The sequence below is a fragment of the Pinus tabuliformis genome, chromosome 7 (assembly GCF_031772625.1).
Source record: "Pinus tabuliformis cultivar Carrire ecotype Pingquan chromosome 7, CPIR1, whole genome shotgun sequence".
Taxonomy (NCBI): Eukaryota; Viridiplantae; Streptophyta; class Pinopsida; order Pinales; family Pinaceae; genus Pinus; species Pinus tabuliformis.
In genome coordinates, this window is record NC_142293.1 from 1,690,965,734 (window position 1) to 1,690,982,422 (window position 16,689).

General features: G+C 42.9%; 1 protein-coding gene across 10 annotated transcripts in view; it reads left to right on the forward strand.

Annotated features, from left to right (window-relative positions):
- The first annotated feature begins 293 nt into the window (after positions 1-293).
- Positions 294-16,689, forward strand: part of LOC149255020 (uncharacterized) — a 451,815-nt gene continuing 435,419 nt past the window's right edge. For 5 of the 10 annotated variants that reach the window (XR_016267201.1, XM_089460284.1, XM_089460289.1 and 2 more), the window contains exons 1-5: positions 294-657; positions 5,552-5,617; positions 5,785-5,996; positions 6,154-6,358; positions 6,706-6,789. Coding sequence is in view for 9 of the 10 variants with exons in the window: in XM_089460284.1 (XP_089316410.1) it covers positions 5,615-5,617; positions 5,785-5,996; positions 6,154-6,358; positions 6,706-6,789 (504 nt within the window). In the remaining variant the exon portion in view is untranslated. Of the gene's footprint in view, positions 658-5,551; positions 5,618-5,784; positions 5,997-6,150; positions 6,359-6,705; positions 6,790-16,689 lie in introns of all 10 variants that reach the window. The other 5 variants (XM_089460286.1, XM_089460287.1, XM_089460285.1 and 2 more) reach the window with 5 other exon arrangements.

A 16,689-nucleotide genomic window follows, 5' to 3' on the forward strand; every position in this document is an offset into this window, starting at 1 on the left:
GACCTACCTCTTGGTGTATGAGACCCCCTTGTTCGTGGGACAAGGGACCCACCTCCACGCAGCGATTTGACTGCTAAGTCTACGAAAGCGTACATACTCTACCCCCTGGTTTTGAACCTATGACCTCTTAGGAACCTATGACTTCTTAGGAGGAAAGACATGCTCTTAACCATTAGACCCACTCAACCTGTATATAATAATAATAACCAAATAAATAATATTAACATCAACCATCAAAATATAATATATTTAACTACCCTTCCCATAAAAGTTGGAAGACATTTTCGCAAACGTATAGGCGCATCCTCTCAACCAATATGAAAAATAGGGACTACCATTTTCAATTGCCGAACATTTCAGATATGCGAAGATTCAATTGAAGCTTGTTCGATTACATTTGGCTTGAAGTGACTACATTTGTCAATTGCCGACCATTTCAGATATGCGAAGGTTCAGTTGAAGCTTGAACGATTACATTTGGCTTCAAGTGACTCAATGAGGCATGAAATTCATTTCGAGCAGGTTGGCAAACGTAATGGCAGTCGGTAGGATCACCAAATACTTTGTTGGATGCTTGAACACTGGAATACAAAATCCATTTCGTATTTTTCAGCTACTGGGCAAATGAAGATTGCATTGGACACGCCTTCATTACTGGTCAGCTCTAAATCTAGGATTTCTTTATATATCTGGATACGCATGGAAGGTCCCTGTCAGTTCCTCTCTGTTGCATACATAACTCACTCTAACAATCCCTTTCAATCCAAATTTCACCGTGATAAACCCATCAACCCAAAGGGTTCAACTCTTTTACAATCTGGAGTCAAATGTAATTTATAGGCTTTCCCCAAAACACAATCTGAAAGTTGAGTATACCCTCAGTGAAATCTGGACTCTTGCATGTTTTATGGAAGTGCTTAGTTCATGTCCCGAGTCTGCATTTGGTTATCTATAGACATATTGCTGTCCAGTGCTTAATGTCTCTGTTTGAAACTAATTCAGTACCTTTCAAGTTTTCTCTTAGCCAGCTTCCCCATGCTATGATTGAATTTGCAAAGCTGGCATAAAGGACCCGAATTTATTTGGTTAAAGGAGGTTGTCTGGGAAATCCAAATGTCTGTGGTAAAAAAAGTGACTAGTTTGAAACTTCGTGGCAAAAATCGAGCGATTAGTAGCCAAGCTGGTACAATATCAGCCAAGGCCTGGCGCAATGCCCAGTGATTTTGACGGCTCAAGGAGGGCACAGCTACTTAACCCAGGTCACAGCTACTCAATCCACATGTTAAGCCTGTAAGGACTCACATTACCTACCTAGCCCAAAAAGAATATTCATCCTTGCCTATGTAAAATCCTCTCCTTTACTCCTCCGGAATTGGTATCCTGTTAACGGGCCAGAGAACCCAAATTTGCAGTTGGTTAAACGAAGTTGTTAGTGTTGGAATGCAGATTATATTGGTTTTTGTCTTTGTAAACTCCTCGTCTTTACTCCTCTGGCAAAATGTATCCTGTTAACTATGGAGCATACTTCTTCTAATATGCATGAAAGAATATGAAGAAAACTGCGAAGTGCTCTGTAAGCCTACACCCTCGTGAAGGCTTCCAAACCTGAGATTTCGAAAGCCTACGCTCCACCAACATTACATATCCCAAACAACCGTTTTATACTAACAACATGCGTATCAGTCTGTATGCTACGCTGGATCAATCTGTCGAGGGGCATCCCCACTTGTAGCTCTTACAAATCATTTAGTTGCTAGAACTACTCCTTGGGTTCGACCAACCCAAGCTTGCTTGCCTTATCGCAATGTAATGGTGGAGATATCCCAAGCTACCAGAGGTATCCCTTTCGTTGGATTCTATTTTTAGTGATATAAATATTCTTCCCGGTTTTCCTCATATGAATTGTCTAAGAAGCTGCTGAAGTTCCTGTAGCTGAAGGTAGCAGGGAAAGGCATTAGTATTATATATGTCACGCTATCTATATTCTATCTGATATGGTAATCCTTTTGGCTAATGGGATATCTTCCAACCAGCATTTGTTTTTTTTGTTTTTTGTTTTAAGATGAATTGTATTGCCTTCAAAAACTGGAATTTTTATCATGAGTATGAGCAATTTTACCAGTCTTTTTCACTAGGGAGACCTGACCATATCCAAAAGAGAACTCTCCACAGAAAGTATAATGATAGTTGAAAACAAAAAGAGATCACAAAACTCAAAATATAGCTGGAGCACTAGCCTAAGATGCCATACATAGTAGTGTCTATAGCATAGGAAACACAAAACATTGACACGATATTCCTAAGCTGAGGGGTCCAAATCCGAGATTGCAACTTGGATGGGTTCCTTTGGGTCCTCGGAAGTTCTTCTCACCATAGGAGGTATGCCAAGATGTTGCTCTATTCTATCCATTTTGTGATCCAAGTCTCTTAGATGTCGGTGTAAGTGCTCCAAGGAATGAAGGACAATCTCCTGGTGCTCATGCTGGTCAGTTTAAAAGCGTGCGCCAATAAAGGTCAATAGTTTGCATATACTGGTTGAAACGACCCCTGGTGTGCCCTATGTCCGGATTCCAATTTGCTCATTCTACTAGGACCTCCAATTTGCTCATTCTACTAGGACCTCCGTATATGAGAGGGCAGTTCTTTGTGTGGAGGCTTCCCCCTCTACCCAAGTAATTTCTTGCTAGACAGGGCTTGATGTAAGGTCTCGATACCGTCTAGCAAAATCCTCTAATTGGTGATGCATGCGTGTATTCCCCTTGTGAGCCCGTTCTTGGCAACATGCTGCACCATTTCAAACTTGCATGCTATCGGGGCATGGTGGCAAGAGGAGCCACACTAACAACCTAGAACAAAGGTTGGAGAAATTTGACGGACTCTGAAAAGTAGGGGAGGTGCCACATAAAGTAAGACCCAAACTGATAATTGTTTCCAAACAAGGGATTGCTCAGGAGGGCTCTCAGAAACGGTGTCACAACATAGGGGACTGATGGGATTGCGAAGCTCCACCCCCACCAAAATGCCAAACGACACCATAAAAGGGGCTTGCTATAATTCCCGAGAGAAAACAAAGACTGCAATACTGAGACAATGGGTGAGAAAACTAGACTTAACCAAACATAAGACAATTGAAGGCTATGGTCATGAAAATAAAATGACATCGAGAACTTGAGCTTGCATCATCAGACACAGGATGGAGGATAAAACGCAGGCACACCCACACACCTAGAGCCAAGCTAGGAAACAACACGGCCTCACGCCCTCGAGCGACGCAGACACTGACAACCCTACAGGTGAAGAGTCATAATTTTCCAAAAACAAATATGGGAAATGTATGGAAATTACTAGCAATCCGATGCTTTCGCAAAGTGTTAAAGTAAACAACAACCACGCAACACTGAAAACTTGAATGGTAAGGCAGTCTCTCACTGAACACAGTCTCTGCAATAGTGAATTTGCAGCCACCACCTGGCCAAAGCTGCACCTCCTTTCGCCTCTGCTACCCACACTAGACCTCCTTTCGCCTTGATAATGCCTTTTGCCACTCGAGTTTCTGACCTCCTCTCGCTTATTACCAACTTTCCCATATAATGCCAATATTTATCATTTGGTCTTGTAGGACCGTAACTGCATTTAACTTCTTGAGGTCATGCTGCCACGCCTCTCGGTCCGTCGGCCAGGTGGGACGACAACTCCCCCTCCCTCACTTTTGTCTCTGGAGTCACCTCACCTGGGGCTAAAGTTTAAACCATCCTTCTAAGCCAATGACCGACATGCATCCTTCAAGGGAGAGTCACATAAGGTTCCATGTCTATGATAGCATGGGAGATGACTCTAGGCACCCATAATTCGCCAGCAGGTCTGCAATTTTATTACCCGATCTTCGAATATGAAGAGGAATGAGAGCTGGAATGTTTGTGATGAGAGAGGCTTCTTGTGCTAAAAGGATTCCAATCACTAGCTCGAGGAAACATTATAAACTTGAGTGCCATTTTGAATCTTCAATTGCATATTTATGATGATTTGAGAATCACCCTGCACTAGAAGCTTGGTAAAACCTTGGGCGCATGCACTCTCCAAACCCATACGAAGTCTCGTAAGTTCAGCTGCATAGTTGTTACTAATACCAATCGTTCTAGAGTAGATAAAGAGAGGCATGTCTAATGATTCCACCATATCCTATTGGGCTTGGGTTTCCTTTCGAGGTCCCATCAAAATTCAGTTTCAGAAAGGAAGGTGGGGGTGAAGGAAACCAATCTAACAAGAGCCTTGCCTCATTGCCTGATGCCTGCCAGTCTTGGGAGGACCAGGGAATGACTCGAATAGATTCTTTCATCTCGCAGGTAGTAGTGTTCCATATGGAGTTTAAGGGGATAGAAGATCCATTAAAAATTCTCCAATTCCGCTCTTTCCATATCCCCGAAAGGAGTAAGCCTGGCAAAAGAGTCCAAATACGATTTAGATTTGGATTGGAAAAAGCCTGAGAGCTCCAACAGAATCACGTGTTGAATATATTGAGTGAATCCCTATCCAATCACTTGAAACACTCAGCTAATCTATTCCATAGTCCCATAGAGAAGGTGTAGTTATTAAATAAGTGTTCCAGGTTCTTCGAGCATAGGAGACAGAGTATGCATCAGGAGGGACCTTGGTGGTTGCATTTTTGGATGTTTTCCCAGGTTAAAGGCTTTTTTTGAAGCAGAAGCCAAAGGAAGACAGAGATTTTTGGCCCTTCCAACCAGCATTTGTTGAGCTTTCCTTCAAATCTCTTTAGAGCCAAATTCCAGATGTATTTTGCCAAACATCAGTCCAAAGGGATTGCCTTTGTACTATAGTATTTTTATTGGCTAAATGATCTTCCACTTCTTATGAAGCTTATTAGGGATGCAAAGTACCCTTGATTGAAGCTCAAGTGAGTTTTACAGTAAGAGCTGAATTGTCTCCAAAGTAAAAGTTGAGCGGCTGCTCGATGCCTTTGAAGGACAGATGTATCTGAAACCTAATAAGCAACAAAATTGGTGTATCTATAAATGATGTGGATTTGGACAATTCACATATATAATGCAATAAACTTTCCAACCTACGAGGCTTTGACTGGGCTGTTAAGATTATGTAAGCACTATGTCATGTCTCGGCTTCGGATTTTGTTACTAAAAATATCTAGATTAGCTTTAAAGCTATGATAGTTATCATCCCTGCATACACAGATTCTACACTATTTATCTTCTTTGTGCTTGAGCTTTGCTCTTTTCTTTTGATGGATTTCAGGAGCTGAACTTATATCTTTTAGATGTTTATAGATCAATGATCTGCTTACGAGGATATGGACTTGTATCTTTTAGATATTTATAGATCAATGATGTGCTTACTAGGATCTGGGATGTGGCTGTCTCTAGTTATCTATTTTTTGTGCTTTCGAACATCTTCATAGATTCCTCTTAATATGGAAATTCTAAACCTCCTAAAAACGCAATTTCACAAGATCCTTTTATGGTTGACACGATGCTTCGGACAGTATTGTGAATTAATTCATACTGGGTTGGCTTTGCAGGGTCTACCTTGAGAAAGCTTTTTGTTGTATCATATATTGACATGCCACGAATCTATAACTAAGATGGTATGGTTGCTTTAATTCACAATCTTTTCTTCCTTAAATCTTGTCCTGACATATTGATTATTTGCAAGGAATGAGCTAATAAGTGTTGAGATGGAAATTGATGTGCCTTACGTATTATTTTGTAAACTTTTCAAATGTTGGATTTTGGATGCTACTTTTGTCAACAGGAGCAGATCATCTTCACTACTTTTCCCAGTTCATGTTATTTTTCACGGACTTTTGTGAGCAGAAAGCCAATTAGTGCCGATGTCCCAAAGCAACTGAGAACCTTTTTCTTGTTTTCAAATCCATTTCAAAGAAGAGAATTTGTCCTCAAGAGGCAGTGTTCCAGAACTTATAATCTCAGATCCTCTTCCATAAAAGCTGAAACGCAGTTAGAGTTCTGCTCTTTGCTTCCCTTCTCATATGTCTATGGAAAATACTTACTTTAAAAGATATTTTGGTTCATTTTCCATTTGACTTATTTTTCATTCTTGTTCCATTCCACTTTGTATATTTAATAAGGTATTCACAAAGCATCTTTTACATGGAAGCAGAAATGATGCAATTGACGAAACACCACTCAGTAAGAGGTTCATTATTGAAGGGGTTCACAATTATGGAGACATAGTGGATGGAAAATATAGGATTACCGGCCTACTTGGCCAGGGTGGTGCAAGTATAACATATGAAGCAGAGGTGGGAGATGGGGAGAAGGTTGCTTTGAAAGCCATGTCCTTACGCAACATGAGAGGTTGGAAGGTCAGTGGTTGCCAATTTCAAACAATATTATTTCCTAAAATCAATTCTTTTTGCATTTGCATTGCACGTGAAAACTATAATGTTAATTTTATAACATAAATGACTACAAAAAACTATGTTTTTCAGGAAAAAATATTTCATACTTTTATATTTTTGCATCTGATAACTAGTCTGATTTGCCTGTCAACTATCTTAAACATGGCATTTTGACAATTCATATCATCTTGTTGAGATGCCTTCAGGTTGCTGCTTTTCATGTCCTTTTGTGAAGGCAAGTCAATTTATTTCGTCCTGCAGAAGCTGCACTTATTCTTGATACAGGAATTTTTTCTCAAATTTTCTTGCAGGATCTTGACCTTTTTGAACGTGAATGTCGGGTCTTGCAATCCTTGAAGCACCCTAACATCCCTCAATATATTGACTACTTTGAGGTTTAGCTCATTTCTTAACTTTGCTGAAATCTATTCGGATGAAAATTTCATTTTTCTAATTTCATAACATTTTTCTAGCGATTTGTTACATTAAATCTATTTGCTCTAAAAATTAAGAAGCTTTTGGTTTTGACAAGGACAGATGATAGTTTATGGTACTAGTAAATAGACAATAGTCGGAAAGCATCTCTTCCCAAATAATAAAAGAAAGATTGATATCTTACAAACGAAAGGACATTCATATAATAAAGACCCATTTTTGAAATAAAAAGAGGCTGAGCTATGTACAGAAGAACAGCGTTGGACAAAAGAAAGATAGGCCAACTTGGGAAAAAGGGCAGGTGGGGTTGGCTTTTTCCCATTTCAATCATTATTTATATCTCACAAATGAGGCACATCTCCACAGTTTTCAAAGCCATTTCTTCTTATAAAGTGAGCTACCTCCCTCTCAAAGTGATTATTTTCTTTTGGCTGCAATTTTCCGTTGATTGATATAATATTGTAATTCCAAAGCTGTAATAAAAACTAAAATAGTCATGGATATTGATCTTTAGAAGTGCAGGAGAGGAAGATGGAATGCGGCTAGGGTTTCAACCTGCAAAACCTTGACATCTCTACAGAAACCCTCGACGGAGGAAATCATTGCAATCGCATCACACTGATCAAGCCTTCTGACCGAGGTCATGAGTCATCTGATGGGGGGGGGAGATCCCCTCCTACCAAAACGTAGCGGGAGGGGAAACGAGTACGCATGGAGCGGCAGCAGGTAACCACAACAACCGCTGTAAAGGACCCCCGGTCCTGGGAGCACAATGGCAGGCGAGCTTGAGAGGGCAACGCTTACCACGGGCCGCTAAGAAATCAAGATTCGTCATCCCCAATAACAAACTGGAGGAATATAGGAAGTACATGAAGGACCATGCCCTCATCTGCAAATTTATTGGAGTCTGGCCGACAGAAAAGGACCTGATCAAATGGATCCAACTCAGATGGCAGCCGAAGGGCCACATCGAACTTAAACTGGGAGCAAAAGGCTTCTTTATAGTGATATTCTCCGATCTGGAGGACAAAGAAAGAGTCTTTGAGGATGGGCCATATTTTTTCAACAACGCAGGTCTTTTTATGAGACATTGGGAGGAATGTTACAACCCAGATCAGGGAAAACTCCTCGTTGCTCCAGTGTGGGTATGACTATTTGCCTTATCAGTGGATTTCTAGGACCCAAAAATCTTAGAGGGGATTAACAACTCCATTGGAACCTTTGTCATACCCACATACGCTAGGATCTGCTTCTACATGAATATCAGAGAGCCATTACTCGACTTCATAGCACTGGAATACCCGAGTCATTTTGTGAAGGCAAGTAGGTGAAATAAACCAGATAATGCAGTAGGAATTTTTGACGTTTCAGACTTAGAAATTTCAACATGGTATCAGAGCATTGCAGATCACTGGAGGACTGAAGGTACCAACAATATCATAAATTTGCAGCAGTAGCAGCTGTCTTGAGAGATAGAGCCAGAGAGAGGGCCATCGCAGATGTAGAGATAGGCAGAAGAGGCTCACGAAGAGCCACGTCATCCTACTCAGCCAAGTAGGCTTGACGCAGTTGGCCAGAGGAGTGATTTAGCCTTTGCCGGGATTGCACAGAGCCGGAAGGTTCAGTTTCTTCAGTAGCTGAGGCCTAAGGATCTGTGGGAAAATTGTGGATTGGGACGTTGGTGGGGCGCTGTTTCTGTCGAAGTAGAACAATACCTAACAGGACAGAACCAAGGTAGAGGGAGTCGCTGCCTTGACGAATTTCTAGCCAATAATCCAAATCCGAGTTGCAGTTGCAAAGAGGATTGGAGAGGAGGAGATCGACAGTTGGCGGGAAGATTTCACGCGGGGAAATCAGGACTTAGAGGGAGTTTTCCAGGAGGGAAGTTTTATCTCAGAGGGAGTCCAGAAGAGGAGCGGAGATGGCAATGAATGGACTGAGGGATCAGGATAGGTTGGACAGGGCCTCCAACTTTGTCATCTAGAAGGCCAGGATCCTGTCAGTGTTGGATAGACATCGCATCAAGGGATTTTCCTTGAGAACTGTGGCTATCCCAGTAGACCCAGTTGATAATGAGAAGTATGAGGATGCAATGGCAAAGGCAAAGTGCATAATCCTTGATGGGGTCAAGGATCATGTCGTACCACATATTGCCGAAAAGAACATGGCAAAGGAGATGTGGGATACTTTGATGACATTGTATCAAGGCACTTCCGTGCAGCGGAAGATGCTATTAGAGAATCAGCTGCGGTCGTATCAGATGCAGAAGGGGGAGCAGATAGATCTATACCTCCTCAGATTGCAAGAGATTCGGGACCAACTTACTTCCATAGGGGCCACGCCAGATCAGGAGTTCATGGTGAGGACCGCCCTGAATGCAGTCTCCGAGGAGTGGGAAACATTTGTCCAAGGCATTTTGGGCAGAGCTACTCTTCCAAGATGGGAAGAGATGTGGGCAGCGCTTTGCCAAGAAGAGATCAGATGGTTGACCTAGGTGGGGAGTAGCAGCAAAGGAGGTTGAATGAAGAAAGAGGAGGAGGAGGATGCGGCTCTGGCATTTGCAGGACAACAGGGGAAGAGGAAGAAGAAGGATATCTCCAAGGTGAAGTGCTTCCATTGTGGGGAGCTGGGTCATTATGCAACCCAGTGTCCCAGGAAGAAGAATAAGGAAGAGCCTTTTGACTCCAAGGCAGCTTCAACTAAGGCAGAGAAAGAAGTCGAGACTGATGACGATTGTGCCATGAGTGCTCATGCACCTCTAGAGAAGAGGTGGGGTGACATCGAGCTATAGTTAGGAGGACGACAGAAGATGAGGGGCAAGATCCTTGAGGTGCCCAAACTCTTGGATCATATCCGGCTACTAGAGCCCTGAATGATAGTAGCAGGATGACAGATGTCGGGAAGAAGCAAGATGTGATGGAGCGACAAGGCAGTGCTAGAGTGGAGAGGTTTGTAGCAGCACGATGGGGGTTGCAACAGTGCGAGAGGCACAAAGGTGTTTGCAACAGTGCGAGAGGCACAGTGGAGGTTGCAGCAGTGCGAAAGGCACAGTGGAGGTTGTAGCAGTGCGAGAGGCACAAGGTTGTTTGCAACAACGCAGAGGTAGCAGAGGGAGCACAAGATAGCAACACAGGTGGCTTCCAGACTGACAAGGATGTCAGGATTTGGGTAGATCAATTACTTACATCTCGGTAACTGAGTTGCAGTGCAACAGTTAGCAGTGGCAGTGCTATGGGCAACATGTTGAGAGGGAGTTGTATAGATGTAGCAGTGGCAGTGGCAGAGCCATGAGCAGTAGTACATGAAGCAACAGTGCAGTGGATGTTGGGCAACATGCCAAGCATCAACACAAGTACCGGTGCGGAAGGATCAGTGTGATGTTCAGTGGTGGGGCATTACTAGAGCCCATTCCTCGCTAAGAGGGAGTGTTGATTTGTGGTAGCATTGTATGTGCTCTAGCCATGATAATTGGTGGAGAGGCTAAAGCACATGAGATCTCCAACGTCCAGAAATGGTTTGGGGAAATTCCACCTGGTTAGAGAGATATTACAATAATTAATATTTTTAATGGAGTTCTTAAGTCCAAACTTAGGAAAATTAAAATATTAATGGGTATTAATATAAAACTAGGTGAGAATGTTCTCAATGACATGGATCAAGCCAAATATAATTTTAGCCGTTGATAAGAGACTTAATCTCAGCCATTGAAGACTCAACAGAAAAAGTATAAGAGGAGGCTTGAGGGTCAGTTGGAGATACACCAAGATTGATCAGTGAGTTCGATTTTCTGGAGTGGGGTTTATTGAGAAAATTCGAACAAGTGATTTGTTGCAGCGAGGGGTAGTGAGTACATAGTAGAGAGGCAGAGATAACGCTTGAGGGTTAGCGCAGAGACAGAGAGGCTACGCAGAGGCAGCCAGAGCTACGCAGAGGCAACAAGAGCCACGTAGAGGCAGCTAGAGACTGCGTAGAGGCCGAGGGGCCTGTGTGGGTGACGCAGAAGACCAGAGGGTTGACGCAGAGAGGCAGAAGGCTGACGCAGAGGGTTCTAGAGCTACGTTGAGGCTAGTAAGGTTGACGCAGAGGGTTCTAGAGCTATGCTGAGGCTAGTAGGGCTGACGCAGAGCCTTGGAGAAACGCCGGGAGGATTTTCATGGGGTAGACTTGCTGAATATCTTTATCTGAGAAGAGGTATTACTGATGTGTAAAAATATCTGTTGGGTGAGCCAGTTTGGCACCCTAGTTGTACTCAATAAATTAGCATAATAATAAAACCCTCAGAACTGTTGCATTGGTTTTCCTACATTGGGTTTTTCTGGGGATGGTTGTCCAAAAATAACGGTGTCCCTTGTGTGTTTGTCTAGTATTTCAGTTGCTGATCTGTATATGTGTTTATTTTCAATATTTATATGTATAAATAACTTGTTAGTGGAATAAACAAGTAGGTGAAATAAACCAGATAATGCAGTAGGAATTTTTGACGTGTCAGTCTTAGAAATTTCAACAGCTTACTGAGGTTTCATACCAAATATAACATGCGTACCATTATCACCAAACAACAAGAATAAATCTAGGCTCACACAGGTACCGTAGGTTAATCACATAACACAAGTAAATCTGTCTTGTACATAGGTACTGTAGGTTATAGACTAACACAAGTAAATCTGTCTTATACACAGGTATTGTTCGCTTATTTAGCAACCTAGATAAATCCATGAATTAGAGGGAAACCGACAGATTCATCACACTATTTTAGAGGAAGAAAAACATATATTGAATGAGATTACAGAGGAGAAAACATATTGTGCATTGATATGCTTGGAATCACTAGGGAGTTTCATTAATACTCGAAGGGTCGAAATAACGGTCCATTACATTTAGCATGTGTCGCTTTGATCCCTCATGAACAGACAAATAGAACCAAAGTGGAATCGCAGAATTCAGACCCCGCGGGTGAGAAATTTCGGAACCTTTATTCAGACTTTCTTCCCCCTATTTATAAGAAGAGGGGGAGCTGGAATTAATAGTTACAGAATATCCTAGCTCGAGCTCTAGCTGTTTGCTAGACTTGCTGTCTCAGCGTGCAAGGCTCTGCTGCCCAAAATGATTACAATCGGGATTTGATCCCTTTCTTGAAAACATACAGAAATTACAGAATAATGAAAAGAAAAGGAAATGAAAGATGATGGAGGACATGGTCCTTCTGCTGTTCCTGTGCAGGCCCCTGATCAGGCTACGTCTCTACCGCGATGTGTCCTTCCTAGCTGCTTGGCCTGTTTCTATCGCTTTTGCCTTAACTGCCCGACTTCTCCCTTCTTTGGAGTTGATAGCTATCGACTGTGGTTGCTTGTTACAGAGTAGAAGCAGAGCTTGTCCTGGCAGTCCTTCCTTGTGTATCTGAGTGGGGCTCCATGTCGAGCCATTAAGTCTTCCTGAGTTCCCCCATATTGATTCGCCCCCTGTGCAATGCTTTCATTTAATATTCCAGCTGCTGACCCATCCACCTTTAAAACCCTGTACCATACTATTGGGGCTTTACGACAGCGAGACTTTTACTCTTAAAGGCGTTGTAGAACGGCGGGTTTTGATGCTCCTTGGCCCCCTTTGGTTTAGCTCCTGTCTATATTTCTTCTCATATAACTGGGGGGCTGTGACCAGGTGCTTAGTTCTTAGGCACTAGGGCCTTTGGTGGGAGAGAGTGTGAGGATGAGTGGTTTTCGAAGGGGGGCATGAGTGGTAAGTGGTGAGGGGGGGGTGCGAAATGATATGAGAGGGACACGTAGCGGCAGAGTTTGGCAGGGAAATCGCTTTTTCGGACCCCCACTCGCCGATAATGGGAAACATGGCAGGGGAGGGGGGGCGAAAAGGCCTGGGAGCTGTCAATCTGGGCGGAGTCGATCTGGGCCGTTCAAAGATGGGGGTGGTTCAATTAACACGCAGCCTTTGAAAAGGGATGGACTCGACAACCCCTTTAAATCTATTGTATAAAATATCACATCCAGACTGAGACTTCGGCGGAGGAGGAACTTTGACCTGTGCGATCGCCAAAGTGCGGGATTGGCCCCTTTTGTGCTTAGCCCTTGGTCCTTCGACCCTCCATGTGATCACGGGCCAACCCCCCCTACCGCAAATCGCAATTGGCGAATTCCTTGTGATGCACGATGTGTTGCTACCTCCAATTGCCGATATGCGGGATTGATGATGTCATCAGTGCCACGTGTCGCTTCTCGAGTGGTGACACGTATCACTCGGATATGCCCCCATAGGACCCCTGAAAACACCTAATCTGCGTGCCACGTGTCCTTCGTACTGCCATGTCATGCTGACATCAGTTGCCATGTGTCTTTACCGGGACCAATCTTGTGCTGCCACGTGGCCCTACTGGAGGAAAGAGAAAGAGCTCGCCTTCCTTTGGGTTTTCATGACAATCCCTTGTTAAATATTTTTCGGCCCTCCCGACGCTTTAACACTAAAGGCACAAATTTCGATGACTTAACACTATCGGCGTTCGTCAATTGCAACTTCGTTAAGGTTGACATTTTGGAACGCCGATTGTCGATATGCGACATAGCCTGGACCCGTCGACTGCCGATGTACTGTACCTTGGGCCTCCAATTGCCGATTGCGATTTGCGATATTGGTGATCGCTGATTTCATTGACTCTTTGTACTGTGCTTTGAAATCCTGCCGATCGCCGATATGCCGCGCCTTGGACCTTTGACTTTTACAATCGCTGATATCGGCGATCGCTGATCGCACATTTGATTTGCTCTCGCCTGCTGTTGCTTTGCCAGGACTCCAATTGCGATTGTGATAAGCCTAACCCTTGGTCTTTTCTCTTTGTTTTTTGGCTTTCAAAGGGCAGCTTCAGTCTGCTCTAACTTATGATCTAGAAGTCCATTTTTGGACTTCCATATATCGTTGGAAAGCTTATTCCGAGCACTATGCAATGGAGAGGGTCCGATTAAGCTTTGAGAGCTTCTGTGGCTTGGGAAGATGGCTTCAAACTTCATTGCTCTTTGGCACTTTTCACAGCTGAAAACACACTTAGCAGTGAGTGACAACATTGGCTCCAACTGGGGATAGTGCCTTGCTGGCAAGGTGCTGAGAACCTGTAGACTAGTATCCTTCACCATTGGGCATGGAGTCAGAAATATAATGAATCTATACAACCAGAAAATCTCCATGGGACTTCATTTGCTGGGAGTACTTTCCTCATCAAACTAAAATGCAGAAAAATAAATTCTATCAACTGGAAAGTAAATGCTCAACTAGTGAGCTTATTTATATACATTCCTACTTATGCACAGGGCTCAATTCACCTAAGTGAGTTCAACCCTCCAATGGAGCCAGGCCAACATTTGGGTGCTGGACCTAATGCCTTCATGCTGGTGAAATTTAAAAAACAAAACAAGCATGCACCATAAAAAATATTCAAACAAAGAACCTAATACATGCTCTTGAAACAACCTCTGTTGCTGTCTTAAGATTGTCGTGAGGTAGTTAGCTACAGGGTCAAGAAACTGACAAGGAAAATTTGCAACTGCCTCTTTTTCATAGACAGTCAGTTAACCAATATTTTCTGGGCCAGGGCAGCGACAAATATGGTTCAACTCAACTTTCGATTTTTCAAGAAAAACTTGCTGCTGATCTTTTACTACCCATTTTCCAAAGGGCCAACCCTCTTGGGATTCTGCAATGGAATCTTCAGTTTCTGAACTATAAGAGTCATAGACTGGAGGGCCTACTGAGAATTCCCGGCAGGGACCTTTCTGCAATAGGTAATCACAGACACTGCTTGGTCCTTCAGCTTCAGGCTCTTCTTGAAAAATTTGTTGCTGGAAGCCTGCTCCCCACTTGCTGGTAAACAACTCCTTCTGAACTTCCGCGACCATCTCATCCTCTGAATAATATGAATCATAAATCGGAGGAGGTTCTCGATCTTGTTCTCCAGGAGAAGGGTGTGCAATGTACATTGGAGCCTCTTTATTAACCTCTTGGTAGGCCTCCTCTTCTTGTGCAGCTTCCCATGACTGGGATTGTGGTGGCTCTGCATCACTTGACTCTCCACCAGAGTCGTATTCATCATAGGAAGGAGAAACATCCAATTCGGCCGAATCAGACTCCTGAGGGTTTGTTGCAAGTGCGATGATATTTCCTTCTTCTCTTTCATGCTCATTGGGTGATGCTTCTTGATGCGAGTAGATGTTTTCTTAGAGCTGATCCACAAACATCTTCAGCAGGGTCATCAACCTCGGGAATATTTTCATCATTAAAATGTGTGCAACAATCTTCAAATAGAGCATTCGATGGATATAGTCTTTTGCAATAGTGATTGAATGCTATATGAAAGCTTTTTAAGGAAGATATGTTGCCGTGAGGCATCGTTTTGTACCAGACTCTAGCATCCCCATCTAAAGAATACATGAACAATTTCATTTGTACATCTTCAAGAAAAATACTTTGTTGTTCCATGCATTCATGAAATTCTTTGTGGTGCTTGTCAGAACTTCTATCTGTGCTCCTGCTGAATCTAGGCAAATAGGTAATCCATTCATGGAACGAAGGGACATGATTAGGATAACCAACAATAGAAGAAAAATCCAGTTGGGGAAAATTTGTTGGCCAAGAATTCAGGAATGACCATTTCGAAAACCTTCCTAAATAAGTGATTTCAGGTTCAAAGGTAGGGAAAGTTTTCGGCTGCTCTAGCATCAGAGCGAATATGAGGCTGCTTGAAAGCCAGGATAGTCAAATAGAGAAATGAACATTGGAGTTGCCAGGATGTTTACCATAAAATGAAACAGTGAAGTCGCCAAGGTGAGAGATCTTCAACCCACACTTCCCTTGCTCACCTAACAAAGGGAATGCAAAAATTTGTCGTGCCCGGGGAAAAATATTCTAATCCGTTCCCCGACAACTGCGCTAGAAAGATGTTGTGGATTTTTCCATCACCTAGAGCACAAGTGCCTTAGGAGATATAGAAAGCTTCCCAGAGACTGCCTCTGGGTTGATTGTAAATCAATGCCTATGACATCTTAAATAGAGGAGTGCATGGAAGATTATCCGAGAGGGGTTTTTGCAGCACTCCAATTATCACATAATTAAAAAGGAATAAAGGGGGGCTGGGGCTTGGTTCAATAGTCTGTCTTCCAGGTAAACTCAATTCGATACATGGATCCAAATGCTTAGGGGGTAAATTAGGCCAACCTCAAAGAGAAATGTCTGGTTCTGGTGGCCGACACACAACAACAAGCGACTTTATATTGAAGTTGTAGTAAGTGGAGAGGAGGAAAGGAAGGAGGGAAATAAGTGCATAGGGCTGTAAGCTGGACAAAATCCTAAGCAACAACGTTCCAACAGAAGTCTGGAAGAGGGAGGAGATGAACGAGTAGAAATAGTGGAGTGCTTACTGAGGTTTCATACAAGATATAACATGGGTACCATTATCGCCAAACAGCAAGAGTAAATCTGGGCTCACACAGGTACCACAGGTTAATCAAATAACACAAGTAAATCTGTCTTGTACACAAGTACTGTAGGTTATAGACTAACACAAGTAAATCTTTCTTATACATAGGTACTGTTCGCTTATTTAGCAGCCTAGATAAATCCATGAATTAGAGGGAAACCGACAGATTCATCACACTATTTTAGAGGAAGAAAAACATATATCGAATGACATTACAGAGGAGAAAACATATTGTGCATTGATCTGCTTGGAATCACTAGGGAGTTTCATTAATACTTGAAGGGCCTAAATAACTGGTCCATTACATTCAGGCTTTCAGCATGTGTCGCTCTGATCCCTCATGAACAGGCAAATAGAACCAAAAGTGGAATCGCAGAATTCAGACCCC